The following is a 14,616-nucleotide window of genomic DNA, read 5'->3' as shown; positions in this document are numbered from 1 at the left end:
TCATTGAGATGTAGATAAGTGAGTAGATTTTAAGGTGGAACTGACAGGCAGAGTAGAAACCACAAGTGAATGTTTTATCATTCAAAAGCAAATGTGATATGAATGTCTTAAGGACTCATAATAAGAAGCCCAACAGTGCCTCTTCTACCCTACAAAAGGGCTGAAGAAATGTAGAAGTAATAATTTACATTGCTATAATTTATTGAGCTCTTACTATGTACTAGGCTCTATTCTGGATACCTAACATATCACATTATGATTCCAGTTTTATAAATAAAAAAAAAAATAAAGTTTAAAACATTTAGTAACAAGTTCAACACTTCACAGCTCATAAATGGCAGATTATGAAATAAATTCATGTCAATTTTATTCCTTTCTCGAATATGTATAGAAGCTAGACAAATGTATTCCTGTAATACATATTACTTCAAAATGTAGCATAAAATCTGGTGATCTTATATTAGCTATACAAAAGACTCTAAGTTGAAATAAAATAAATTTAAGTAGATTTTGATACTATGAAATCACAAAACTATTGGTTTACTGAGAAGTAATCCTGTGCGTATTTGAGGGTTTGGCACCTAATGGTTATTAAACCATGTGTTTTGAAGGAATGCCACTTACCTTTCTTCTATATCCTTGAATGTGACAGAATCTCTTTGAGAATTTGCCTCCTTAGATGACGTGTCATTCAAATCATCACCTTAAAAAACAAAGAATATTTTTCCATAATTAACAACAGACCTAAAATTTATCTGGTTAACTAACGAGGTTTAACCTTTAACATTATTTAGTTAGTGAATTATCATAGAAGAACAACTTTATTTCACGTATAATGTCTGAGAGTTACCTTATCAGAACAAAATAGGATTAGAGGAACAGGGTATGTTCTTACATTGTCAGAACTGATTTTTATTTAGTTGAAGCATAAAGCTGCATAAATTTGTTCTTTATTCTAGTCTATCCTTTTTTATAAGACTGATAGTTCCAAAATGTAAACTTTGAAAAATTCAAGTGACTACCACCAAATATGGTACATATTACAAGCTAAACAATAAATGGGCCCTCATAAAGCAGGGCAATAAGGAAAGAAGCTGCATGTTTTCAAGTAACAAATTTATTAAAACAAATATTCGGCTGGGGCATGTTAGGCAGATTGTAGCCATCCCCTTTCACTCCCATTACTCATCTTTTTTGTCCAACTCATCCACTCCACAGAGAAACACAAAGAGTAATTATTCATTCTTCCTTGTAGCTTAGTCTTATTTTATAATAGTTGTTTTCTTAATATTAAAACATGCTTCTTTTAGAACATTTACAAAATACACAAAAGTGTACAGAAAAAAATAATCACCCATAATTCTACCACCTAAAGATAATAACCATTAATACATTGATTATTTCTTTATGGGCTTTTATATAAAGACATAAATTATATAAAAACACAATATTTTAAAATTTAAATAGAAAACTAAAAAGAGACGGGTGCTTATCCTGCATTTTAGGCCTGTCTTCATGCCATTAAAAATCCTTTGAAAAATGATTTTGTTGCATCATAATTGATTAAGCCATTCTTTCATTGTTGGAATTCAAATTATTGTTGTTTTATAATTATAAATAATCCTGCTATAAATAAGCCTCCTTGTACATAAATCTTTCTATGCTTCTAATTATTTATATATAATAAATTTCTAGAATAAAAGATAGTAGAGCAGAGTATATGGATATTTTTAGCATATAGGGTCAAATAGCCCACCAAGAAAAGTTCAATCAATTTTTTATCACCCACTTCAGCATCCCTTATTCCTCAGATCCTTTGAGTGTTCTTCCCCTTCTGCTACTACCAAAGATGAAAAAATAATTTTATTTTTTACTATACTTTAAGTTCTGGGATACATGTGCAGAACATGCAGGTTTGTTACATAGGTATACATGTGCCATGGTGGCTTGCTGCACCCATCAAACCTGTCATTGACATTAGGTATTTCTCCTGCTATCTCTCCCCTTGCCCCCCACCCCCCTGACAGGCCCTGGTACAGTATGTGATGTCCCCCTCCCTGTGCCCATATGTTCTCATTGTTCAACTCCCACTTACCAGTGAGACCATGCGGTGTTTACTTTTCTGTTTCTGTGTTAGTTTGCTGAGAATGATGGTTTCCAGCTTCATCCATGTCCCTGCAAAGGACATGAACTCATCCTTTTATATGGCTGCATAGTATTTCATGGTGTATATGTGCCACACTTTCTTTATACAATCTATCAGTGATGGGCATTTAGGTTGGTTCCAAGTCATTGCTATTGTGAATAGTGCTGCAATAATCATTCATGTGCATGTGTCTTTACAGTAGAATGATTTATAATCCTTTGGGTATATACCAAGTAATGGGATTGCTGGGTCAAATAGTATTTCTGGTTTTAGATCCTTGAGAAATTGCCACACTGTCTTCCACAATGGTTGAATTAATTTACACTCCCATCAACAGTGTAACAGCATTCCTAATTCTCCATATCCTCTCCAGCACTGGTTGTTTCCTGACTTTTTAATGATCACCCTTCTAAATGGCATGAGATGGTATTTCAATATGGTTTTGATTTGCATTTCTCTAATGACTAATAATGATTAGCTTTTCTTCATATGTTTTTTGGCCACATAAATGTCTTCTTTTGAAAAGTGTCTGTTCATATCCTTTAACCACTTTTTGATAGGGTTGTTTTTTCTTGTAAATTTGTTTAAGTTCCTTGTAGATTCTGGATATTAGACATTTGTCAGATGGATAGATTGCAACAATATTCTCCCATTCTGTAGGTTGCCTGTTCACTCTGATGGTAGTTTCTTTTGCTGTGCAGAAGCTCTTTAGTTTAATTAGATCTCATTTGTCAATATTGGCTTTTGTTGCCATTGCTTTTGGTGATTCAGTCATGAAATCTTTGCCCATTCCTATATCCTGAATGGTATTGCCTAGGTTTTCTTCTAGGGTTTTTATGATTTTAGGTCTTATATTTACGTCTTTAATCCATCTTAATTTTTGTATAAGGTGTAAAAAAGGGGTCCAGGTTCAGTTTTCTGCCTATGGCTAGCCAGTTTTCCCAATACCACTTATTAAATAGGAAATCTTTATCTATTGCATGTTTTTGTCAGGTTTGCTAAAGATCAGATAGTTTGAAGTCAGGTGGTACCTCCAGCTTTGTCCTTTTCACTTAGGATTGTCTTGGCTATATGGGCTCTTTTTTGGTTTCATATGAAATGTAAAGTATTTTTTTTTTCTAATTATGTGAAGAAAGTCAATGATAGCTTGATGGAAACAGCACTGAATCTATAAATCACTTTGGGCAGTATGACTATTTTCATAATATTGATTTTTCCTATCTATGAGCATGGAATGGTTTCCCATTTGTTTGTGTCCTCTCTTATTTCCTTGAGAAGTGGTTGTAGTTCTCCTTGAAAAGACTCTTCACATTCTTGTAAGTTATATTTCTAGGTATTTTATTCTCTTTGTAGCAATTGTGAATGGGAGTTCACTCATGATTTGGCTCTCTATTATTAGCAGGTAAGAATGTTTAGCAGGTGATTTTTTCACATTGATTTTGTATCCTGAGATTTTGCTGAAGTTTCTTATCAGCTTAAGAAGGTTTTGGGCTGAGACGATGGGGTTTTCTAAATTTACAATCACGTCATTTGGAAACAGAGACAATTTGACTTCCTCTCTTCTATTTGAATACCATTTATTAATTTATCTCTCCTGATTGCCGTGCCCATAACTTCCAATAATATATTGAATAGGAGTGGTGAGAGAGGGCATCCTTGTCTAGTGCCAGATTTCAAAGGGAATGCTTCCCGTTTTTGCCCATTCAGTATGATATTGGCTGTGGGTTTGCCATAAATAGCTCTTATTATTTTGAGTCACATTCCATCAATACCTGGTTTATCGAGAGTTTTTAGCATGAAGAGGTGAATTTTATCTAAGGCCTTTTCTGCATCTATTGAGATAATTACGTAGTTTTTGTCATTGGTTGTTTATGTGATGGATTATGTTTATTGATTTGCATATATTGAACCACACTTGCATCCCAGGGATGAAGCTGATGTGATCATGATGGATAAGCTTTTTAATGTACTGCTGGATTTGGTTTGCTAGTATTTTATTGAGGATTTTTGCATTAATGTTCATCAGGAATATTGGCCTAAAATTTTCTCTTTTGTGTGTATCTCTGCCAGGTTTTAGTATTAGGATAATGCAGGCCTCATAAAATGAATTAGAGAGGAGTCCCTCTTTGTCTATTGTTTGGAATAGTTTCAGAAGGAATGGTACCAGCTCCTCTTTGTACCTCTGGTAGAATTTGGCTGTAAATCAGGTGGCCCTGGGCTTTTTTTGGTTGGTAGCCTGTTAATTACTGCCTGAATTTCAGAACTTGCTATTGGTCTATTCAGGGATTCAAATTTTTTCTGGTTTAGTCTTGGGAGTGTGCATGTGTCCAGGAATTTATCCATTTCTTCTAGATTTTCTAGTTTATTTGCATATAGTATTCTGTGATGGTAGTTTGTATTTCTGTGGGATCAGTGGTAATATCCCCTTTATCATTTTTTATTGTGTTTGATTCTTCTGTCTTTTCTTCTTTATTAGTCTTGCTGGTGGTTTTTTTTTTTAATCTTAAAAAAAAATCAGTTCCTGGATTCATTGGTCTTTAGAAGGATTTTTTGTGTCTTTATCTCCTTCAGTTCTGCTCTGATCTTATTTAATGTCTTCTGCTAGCTTTTAAATGTTTGCTCTTGATTCTCTAGTTCTTTTAATTGTTATGTTAGGGTGTTGATTTTAGATCTTTCCTACTTTCTCCTGTGGGCATGTAGTGCTATAAATTTCCTTCTAAGCACTCATTAGCTGTGTCCCAGAGATTCTGGTACATTGTGTCTTTGTTCTCTTTGGTTTCAAGGAACTTATTTATTTCTGCCTTAATTTTGTTATTTACCCAGTAGTCATTCAGAAGCAGGTTGTTCAGTTTCCATGTAGTTGTGTGGTTTTGAGTGAGTTTCTTAATCCTGAGTTATAATTTGATTGCACTGTGGTCTGAGATACTGTTTGTTATTATTTCCATTTTTTTTGCCTTTGCTGAAAAGTGTTTTACTTCCAATTATGTGGTCAATTTTAGAATAAGTGTGATGTGCTGCTGAGAAGAATGTATATTCTCTTGATTTGGGGTGGAGAGTTCTGTAGATGTGTATTAGGTCTGCTGGGTCCAGAGCTGAATTCAAGTTCTGAAGATCCTTGTTAATTTTCTATCTTGTTAATCTGCCTAATATTCACAGAGGGGTATTAAAGTCTCCAACTATTGTTGTATGGGAGCCTAAGCTTCTTTGTAGGTCTCTGAGAACTTGCTTTATGAATCTGGATGCTCCTGTATTGGGTGCATATATATTTAGGATAGCTAGCTCTTTTTTTTTGCATTGATTCCTTTACCATTATGTAATGCTGTGGTGCACTGAAGGTAACTATAGTGGCAATAAAAGCCAAACCTAGGTCAATATTGAGTCAATTCACTCTGCCACTACCTGAACAATCTGGCAGAAGAAAAAGTATACCCATTTTGAGGCATAACTACTGTATATCTCAGTCTCTAATTTCTTTTTAAAATAATATCTAGTATTCAACTACAAATCATGAGACAGAAAAATAAGCAAGATTAAGAAAAGTCATGTTGCCAAGAGATAAAGCAATTGGGAGAACAGACACAGAGATGGCTGAGATGTTGAAGTTATCAGACAAAAATTAAAAAAAAAAACTATGATTAAAATGTAGATCTAATGTCAAAGGCAGAAATCATTCATGGAGAGAGAGAGAATTCCAGCAGAGAAATGAAAACTATAAAAAAGATCAAATGGAAATGCTGGAAATAAAAACCACAATATCAGTTATGAGAATTCTTTCAATAGGCTTATAGCAGACTGCATGCAGCAGAGCAAAGAATCAGCAAATTAGATGACAAGTCAATAGAAATCCAAACAGAAACATAAAGAGAAACAACAACAAAAAAGAGAACATCCAAGAGGGGAGTGGCCAAGATGGCTGAATAGGAACAGCTCCAGATCACAGTTCCCAGCAAGAGAAATGCAGAAGGTGAGTGATCTCCATATTCCCAACCGAGGTACCAGGTGCATCTCAATGGGACTGGTTGGACAGTGGGTGTAGCCCAAGGAGGGCGAGCTCAGGCAGGGTGGGGCGCTGCCTCACCTGGGAAATGCAACAACCTGGAGGACACCCCCATCCCGATGGGGGCCATCAGGAGCTTTTCCAGCCACTCTAGCACTTTTCCCTCAGTCTTTATAGCCCACAGACCAGGAGATTCCCACCTGCTGGCTGACAAGCTCTGCGGGTTTCCAGCATGGCTGTTTCAGCTGGCACTGTAGGTTTCCAGCACAAAAAGCTGCATAAATCTGGGCAGCCATTTTAATTGGTGTCTGGAACACCTCGGAGACAGGGCCGCCCATTCACCTGAAAAAGAGAGGGCTGAAAGCCGGAAGCCAGGTGATCTGGCTTGGTGGGTCCCACCCCCACAAAGACCAGCAATCTGAAACACACTTGCTTGAGAGTTTCACAGGCAGTGCAGCAGTTTGAGCTTGACTTAGGGGGTGGAGCTCCATGGGGTGCAGGGCATCCACCATTACTGAGGCAGTCTGCCATTATGGAGGCAGTTCTAACTTTACCCATTTAAACAAAACTACAAGGAAGTTTACATGGCAGCTGGGCAGAGCCCGCAGCAGCTCAGCAATGCCTCTGTGGGCAGACTGTGACTAGACTTCCTCCTTGCTGGGCAGGGCATCTCTGAAAAAAGACAACAGCACATCAGGGACTTATAAATAAAGTCCCACCATCCTGAGACAGAGCTTCTGGAAAAAGAGGTGGTTGTGAGTTCCACTATAGCAGAGAAACATCCCTGCCCAGCAGCTCTGAATGGAACAACAGAGCTCCCAGCTCAGCGTTTGAGCTCTGATAAGGGACAGACTGCCTCCTCAAGCAGTTCCCTGGCCCCTGTATATCCAAACAGGTGCCTCATAAAGGAGAGCTCTGGCTGACATCTGGCGGGTACCCTTCTGGGATGAAGATACCAGACGAAGGAAGAGGCAGCAACCCTTGCAGTTCTGCAGCCCCTGTGGGTGATTCACAGGCAAGCATGGTCTGCAGTGGACCTCCAGAAGTCCTGCAGCAGAGGGGCCTGTTAGAAGGAAAACTAAAAAATGGAAAGAAATAGCTTCAACATCAACAGAATGGATGTCCACTCAGAGACCCCATCCAAAAGTCACCAACTTCAAAGACCAAAGATAGATAAATCCACAAAGATGGGAAGAAACCAGTGCAAAAAGGATGAATTCACCAAAAACCAGAACGCCTCTCCTCCTCCAAGGAATCACACCCCTCAACAGCAAGGGAATAAAACTGGATAGAGAATGAGTTTGACGAATTGAGAGAAGCAAGCTTCAGAAGGTGGGTAATGACAAACTTCTCTAAGATAAACGAACATGTTTTAACCCAATGAAAAGAAACTTGAAAAAAGGTTAGACAAAATGTTAACTAGAATAACCAGCTTAGAGAAGAACATAAATGACTGGATGGAGCTGAAAAACACAGCACAAGAACTTCGTGAAGCATACGCAAGTTTCAATAGCGAAATTGATCAAGTAGAAGGAAAGATACCAGAGACTGAAGATCAACTCAATGAAATAAAATGAGAAGGCAAAATTAGGAAAAAAAGAGTGAAAAGAAATCAACAAAGCCTCCAAGAAATATGGGATTATGTGAAAAGACCTAATCTACATTTGATCAGTGGACCTGAATGTGACGGGGAGAATGAATCCAAGCTGGAAAATACTCTTCAGGATACCATCCAGGAGAACTTCCCCAACCTAGCAAGGCAGGCCAACTATCAAATACAGGAAACACAGAGACCACCACAAAGATATCCCTCAAGAAGAGCAACCCCAAGGCACATAATCGTCAGATTCACCAGGGTTGAAATGAAGGAAAAAACGCTAAGTGCAGCCAGAGAGAAAGGTTGGGCTACCCACAAAGGGAAGCCCATCAGACTCACAGCGGATCTCTCAGCAGAAACCCTATGAGCCAGAAGAGAGTGGGGGTTAATATTCAACATCCTTAAAAAAAAAAGATCTTCAACCCAGAATTTCATATCCAGCCAATCTAAGCTTCATGAGTGAAGGAGAAATAAAATCCTTTACAAACAAGCAAATGCAGAAAGATTTCATCACCACCAAGCCTGCCTTGCAAGAGCTCCTAAAGGAAGCACTAAACACGGAAAGGAACAACCAGTACCAGCCACTGCAAAAATGTATCAAATGGTAAAGACCATCGACACAATGAAGAAACTGCATCAACTAATGGGCAAAACAATCAGCTAGTCTCAAAATGGCAGGATCAAATTCACACATAATATTAACCTTAAATGTAAATGGGCTACATGCCCCAATCAAAAGCAAAGACTGGCAAATTGGATAAAAAGTCAAGACCCATTGATGTGCTGTATTCAGGAAATCCATCTCACATGCAAAGACATGCACAGACTCAAAACAAAGGATGGAGGATCAAGGCAGGGGTTGCAGTCCTAATCTCCGATAAAACAAACTTCAAACCAACAAAGATCAAAAGAGACAAAGAAGGGCATTACATAATGGTAAAAGGATCAATGCAAAAAGAAGAGTTAATAACCTAAATATATAGGCACCCAGTACAGGAGCACCCACATACATAAAGCAAATTCTTAATGACTTACAAAGAGACTTAGATTCCCACACAGTAATAGTGGAACACTTTAACACCCCACTGTCAATATTAGACAGATCAATAAGACAGAAAATTAACAAGGATATTCAGGACTTGAACTCAGATCTGGACCAAGCAGACCTAACAGACATCTACAGAACTCTCCACCCCAAATCCACAGAATATATATTCTTCTCAGCACCACATTGCACTTACTCTAAAATGGACCACATAGTAGGAAGTAAATCACTCCTCAGCAAATGCAAAAGAAAAGAAATCATAACAACCAGTCTCTCAGACCACAGTGCAATCAAATTGGAACTCAGGATTAAGAAACTCACTCAAAACTGCACTACTACATAAAAACTCAACAACCTGCTTCTGAATGACTATTGGATAAATAATGAAATGAAGGCAGAAATAGACGTTCTTCAAAACCAATGAGAATGAAGACACAACGTACCAAAATGTCTGGGACACATTTAAAGCAGTGTCTAGAGGAATATTTGTAGCACTAAATGCCCATATGAGAAGTGAAGAAAATTGATACCCTATTGTCAAAATTAAAAGAACTAGAGGAGCAAGATCAAACAAATTCAAAAGCTAGCAGAAGACAAGAAATAACTAAGATCAGAGCAGAACTAAAGGAGACAGAGACACAAAACCCTTTCAAAAAATCAATAAATCCAGGAGCTGGTATTTTGAAAAGATCAACAAAATAGATACACTGTTAGCCAGACTAATAAAATAGAAAAGAGAGAATAATTGAATTGATGCAATAAAAATGATAAAAGGACCATCACCACCCATTCCACAGAAATAAAAACTACCATCAGAGATAACTACAAACAACTCTATGCACATAAACCAGTAAGTCTAGAGGAAATGGATAAATTTATGGAGACTTACACCCTCCCAAGACTAAACCAAGAAGAAGCTGAATGCCTGAATAGACCAATAACAAGGTCTGAAGTAGAGGCAGCAATTAATAGTCAACCAACCCAAAAAAGCCCAGGTCCAGACAGGTTCACAGTCGAATTCTACCAGATATATAAAGAGGAGCTGGTACCCTTCTTTCTGAAATTCTTCCAAACAATACAAAAAGAGGGAATCCTCCCTAACTCATTTTATGAGACCAACATCATCCTGATACCAAAACCTGGCAGAGATACAATTAAAAAAGAAAATTTCAGGCCAATATTCACGATGAACATTCATGCAAAATTCTTCAACAAAATACTAGCAAACCAAATGCAACAGCACATTGGGGGATGGAGGCAACAAACCACTATGGCATGTGTATACCTATGTAACAATCCTACGAGGTCTACACATGTAACCCAGAACTTAAAGTAAAATTTAAAAAAAAGAACAGAACATCCAAGAGCTGTAGGAAAATATATAACATTTTTAGGTGTGGGTTTTTACTTTTTATCATGTTTAATACTCCAGGATCCTATTCAATCTTAGGTCTCACATTTTCTCTAATTCTCTGAACTCCTAGGCGATTATTTCCTGAAACATTTCTTCCCCTCTATTTTTACTATCTCTTTCTGAAGGTTCTGTTATATGAATGTTAATCTTTTAATTTTTATTCATCTTTCAATTATGTACACATATTTCTGTGTTGCATAATATTTGTTGCATAATACATTATAACCTCTTTAGCTCTTCCTGTTGCATTCTGAGAATCCGCTGACTGTTGTTCTAGCTCTCACTAATCTGTTATACAGCTAACCAATCCAGCATTCAACCCACTTATTATGTTATTTTAACTAATATATATACACTTCACTTCTAACCTCCAGGTTTTTTGTCTTTTTTTTTTTCTGATTCTTCTTGTTTTTCAGTACTGCAACTTTCCTGGGTTGCACTTCTGATGAATTTAGAAGTGTGACTCTGGGGAGGGAGTGGTCACTCTTCAAAGCAGGTCACTTGTGTGTTAACAATCTGTACCTACTCTGGCACTGTCCTTTTTCTAAGTGTGTTCTCTATTTTTTAATCATCTTGGCATTAAGAGTTGAAATGGGGTGGCAGTAGGAGAAAATATGTTTTTACCTCTCCCAAACCTAGTTAGGCTTCCCTGCCAAAAGGACAATTTGTTGCTTCCACTGGCTGTGCTGTGGTGTGCTAACTGGCAAAGGGATGAACAATAGCCCATTCCGAGTTGAGCGGATAGGAAAAGTATAAACCTAAATGTTTTCTTCCACTTTCTCTCTTATTCATGGCATCCAGGGTTGTTCAGGGTTGCTGCTTCCTCTTGTTGGGATCTAACCATTTTATAGTCACCTCAGGGATTTATAACAATTTCTATATTGGTTTAGTGAGGCCAAAATTGGTTTCAGAGAGAGAATTGGGATCCTGTGCTAATTTGCCATCTTACCAAAAATTGCATAAAACCAGGATCTGAATGTAGGGATTCTGACTCTAGAGATAATACCAATATCTTATCCAAAACACTACATGCTTTACTGAATCTGTATATCCCTCCTTACATGTTTTACTGCTTTTCATGATTATGCCTTTGTGTAGTTACAACTTACACCTGGAATTCTGAAGTTGTTGTTGTTGTTTTTACTATTTCTAACTCTAAGAATCTTTAAAATACAGCAAAAATGGCTGGGCGTGGTGGCTCACACCTGTAATCCCAGCACTTTGAGAGGCCGAGGTGGGTAGATCACAAATTCAGTTCTAGACCACCCTGACCAACATGGTGAAACCCCATCTCTACTAAGAATACAAAAATTAGCTGGGCATGGTGGTGTGTGCCTATAATCCCAGCTACTTGGGAGGCTGGGGCAGGAGAATCACTTGAACTTGGGAGGCGGAGGTTGCAGTCAGCTGAGATTGCACCACTGCACTCCATTTTGGGCAACAAAGTGAGATTTTGTTTCAGAAAAAACAAAAAAACAAAAACAAAAACAAAACAGCAAAAACATTCTTGTTTAATAGAGACCCTCTAATGGTTCTTAACAGTCATTTTTCCTGTGATCCTGCAACACTTATGTATGATACTAATTTACTTCTGATATGTTCCTCTGTAAATGGTTTTTAGTTTGTTCCATGTGTATGCCTGCTGTTGGTCCAAATAGACTAAAAATGCCTGCTCTTCAAGAAATTTTCTAAAATCTAATAGAAGGTGATAAATTGGCATTGGCTAGCTAAGATCTATCATTGATATGACTTAGAGAAGAAAAACTTACTTTGTTCAAATCCTCCATTTTTACCCATGAAGTCAAAGAAAGCATCAAGAATTCTGCAGAGGGTTATGACGATTGTTATGTCTTGCATAGGATATGGTTGAAATTTCTGATGATTCTTTATAAATTGTAGTCCATCTGTAACACTATTTTGAATCATGAATTCAAGACAATCCAATCCTGATGGACATATAATTTTAGAAGTTTTCAAAAGCCATGACTTAATGTAAGGCTCCCATCCCAGATCAACAGGATCCTAATAATAAAAAGGAAAATATAATCTTATATAAATAAATAAAAATATGGTATCCTCCTACTTCTTATTCTCCTTTTACTTCACCACTGCTCCCTGACAAATACAACTTAGAATTATCATTCATTAAAGGGCAAATGATCAAAGTCAGCTTAAGGAATTAACATTCTCTGGAATGATTCATGAGTTCTAATGATGGTCTTAAAAGAAAACAAGCAATTGGGGGATTATGTGTAGGAGGGTGTATTGAGGCTATGTGTATGTGGTGAGGGGAAGTGCTTACCCAGAAGTCAGCCCTATACTTAGATTTATTCATAACATTCAGTTAAGCGGATTAGAGCATCAGGCTAATCACAGCTAATAACTTCATGTTATATTTTGTACTTTCTTCCTACCGACTTCATAATGTGTTTCCCAAGAGTCAGAGTGGGTATGAAAAGACCCCAGGGCCATCTTCCTCTATTGAAAAAATAATTCGTATCAGCAGCCTAACCTGTCTATTTAAATCACTGTTTACTTTCAGTTGTGGAAAATACTGACACTCCAATTACTAAGAGTAGTATTAAAACAGTAATAATTAAATTCACATTCAATTCTGGATTATGAGGCTTTGAGAGACACAGGGATTCAGAACTATTGGGTTCACACTGCTGGATACAAAGGTAAAAATAAAATAAGCATAAAATGCTGTAAAAAATAGTTACTATCATAAACAACATATTTGCATTGTTAAGACATTTGTTTTTGAAAGCTTACCATATAGACCATGGCACATCGACTGACAGTAGCAGGACTGGCGTGAGAGAGACTGTCCACTTCAAAAATCAATCTTATTTTATCAGTTAAAGCTATTCTCTCACTGTTTGCTAGGCACAATGTTCTAGTATTATCTAGCACAGAGTTCAGATTTTCTACCCAAAAGGTGTCCACTGGGCCATCTAAGATAATCCATTGCCAATCAAAATCTGGAAGGAAAAATATTTTTAATATAACAGAGAATAATGTCAGTCTTCTTTCACTACAATCTTGCAAATTTTCTATTTTACTTAGAAAATATTTTCTAAGAGAAAAGATATCCTAGAAAACACTAGAATGAATGTGTTTATATGTAGTCCCTGGTATTTATTTAATATAAATATTCATACTGTATACTTAATAATGATTTTAGCATTGTTTAGACATTCTTAGATTATTGAATTAGATAATTAACCCTTACAATTTGCTTAGGAGAAATAGCTATAATTTTACCTTTTGCATAATAATATGATTCGTAAGTTTTCCCTTCTACCCCAGAATATTTTTTAGATATGTTGCCCCTGGGGAGTAGCAAAGGGAAACAGATGTTCTTTGAAGAAAGAATCTGAGTTTAAAGTATACTGTACTTGGAACCCATTTACTCCTCTTTCTACAGGGTGTTAGTCAATTTGGGCTATTGTAACAAAAAGCCTTAGACTGTGTAGCTTATAAACAACAGAAATTTATGTCTCACAGTTCTGGAGGTTTGAAGTCCAAGTTCACAGCACTAGCAGAGTCCTTGTCTGGTGACGGCTATCTTCCTAGTTCACAGAAGGCCATATTATTTGTCCTCACATGGTGGCAGTGGTGAGGAATTTCTCTTGAGCTTCTTTTTAAGGGCACTAATGCCATTCTTGAGGGCTCTACCCTTGTGACCTAATCAACTCCTCAAGCCTTGCCCCTCACCTCCTAATACCATCTCCTTGGAAGTTAGGATTTCAACACATGGATTTTGGAGGGACACAAACTTTTAGACCATAGCGCACACTCTACACCCACCACTGTGCTCCACAGTTTTAGAAAATTCATTGATCAGGATGCGGGGGTATGAACAGGTCACTATGCAGACAGAAAATAGACAACCACCTAAAAGACATTAAAATATCCCAGAAGAATCCAAGAGCAGAGCTAGGACTCATATAGCCGCTACTGCTAAGAGAGGCTCTGACTAACACCTGCCCTAGGAACTGCCTTAAAGTCCCATGAAAGAAACTAATGGTGCCTAATCACTGTACTCTCCCAAAAATAACACATAAAAATTCAGCACAGTAGAAGCAGAAGCAGAAGTTTCTTTCAGAATCTGGATCATAAATGTACTAATGGTGGATGTGTTGATATGGGGTTCAACCTGGAGTGGGGAAAGCAATGGTCAGTGCTCCTCTAGTAGACTGACAAGGTCATATACACATTTTAGCCCACTGGCACACAGTAAAGTGTCTGGCATATTATAGGTGTGCAGTTCATTTTAGATGGATCTGCTTGGGCTGTGTCCTTTGATCTGGAAAAGTACAAATTGTTTGGAGTCCCACTTCGGAGGCAATACCGGTGGCAAATTGTAGGTTGCTGCTGCTGCTTCTCACATCATTATTTATTTCAACCTTTA

The 14,616-nt window shown here is 37.3% G+C and overlaps 1 protein-coding gene across 1 annotated transcript in view; it reads right to left on the bottom strand.

Moving 5' to 3' along the window:
• The window catches only part of DNAH14 (dynein axonemal heavy chain 14), a 403,573-nt gene that overhangs the window by 153,055 nt on the left and 235,902 nt on the right, over positions 1 to 14,616 (bottom strand). Inside the window, exons 40-42 of the mRNA XM_032289400.1 lie at positions 12,975 to 13,183; positions 11,969 to 12,221; positions 625 to 703 (exon numbers count right to left, since the gene is read on the bottom strand). Coding sequence (XP_032145291.1) covers positions 625 to 703; positions 11,969 to 12,221; positions 12,975 to 13,183 — 541 coding nt within the window. The remainder of the gene's footprint in view (positions 1 to 624; positions 704 to 11,968; positions 12,222 to 12,974; positions 13,184 to 14,616) is intronic.

Source organism: Sapajus apella, unplaced genomic scaffold (assembly GCF_009761245.1).
Source record: "Sapajus apella isolate SASKATOON/1434 unplaced genomic scaffold, GSC_monkey_1.0 scaffold22, whole genome shotgun sequence".
NCBI lineage: Eukaryota > Metazoa > Chordata > Mammalia > Primates > Cebidae > Sapajus > Sapajus apella.
The sequence above is the reverse complement of the archived record's forward strand: the minus strand, read 5'-3'. Positions and strand labels throughout refer to the sequence as shown.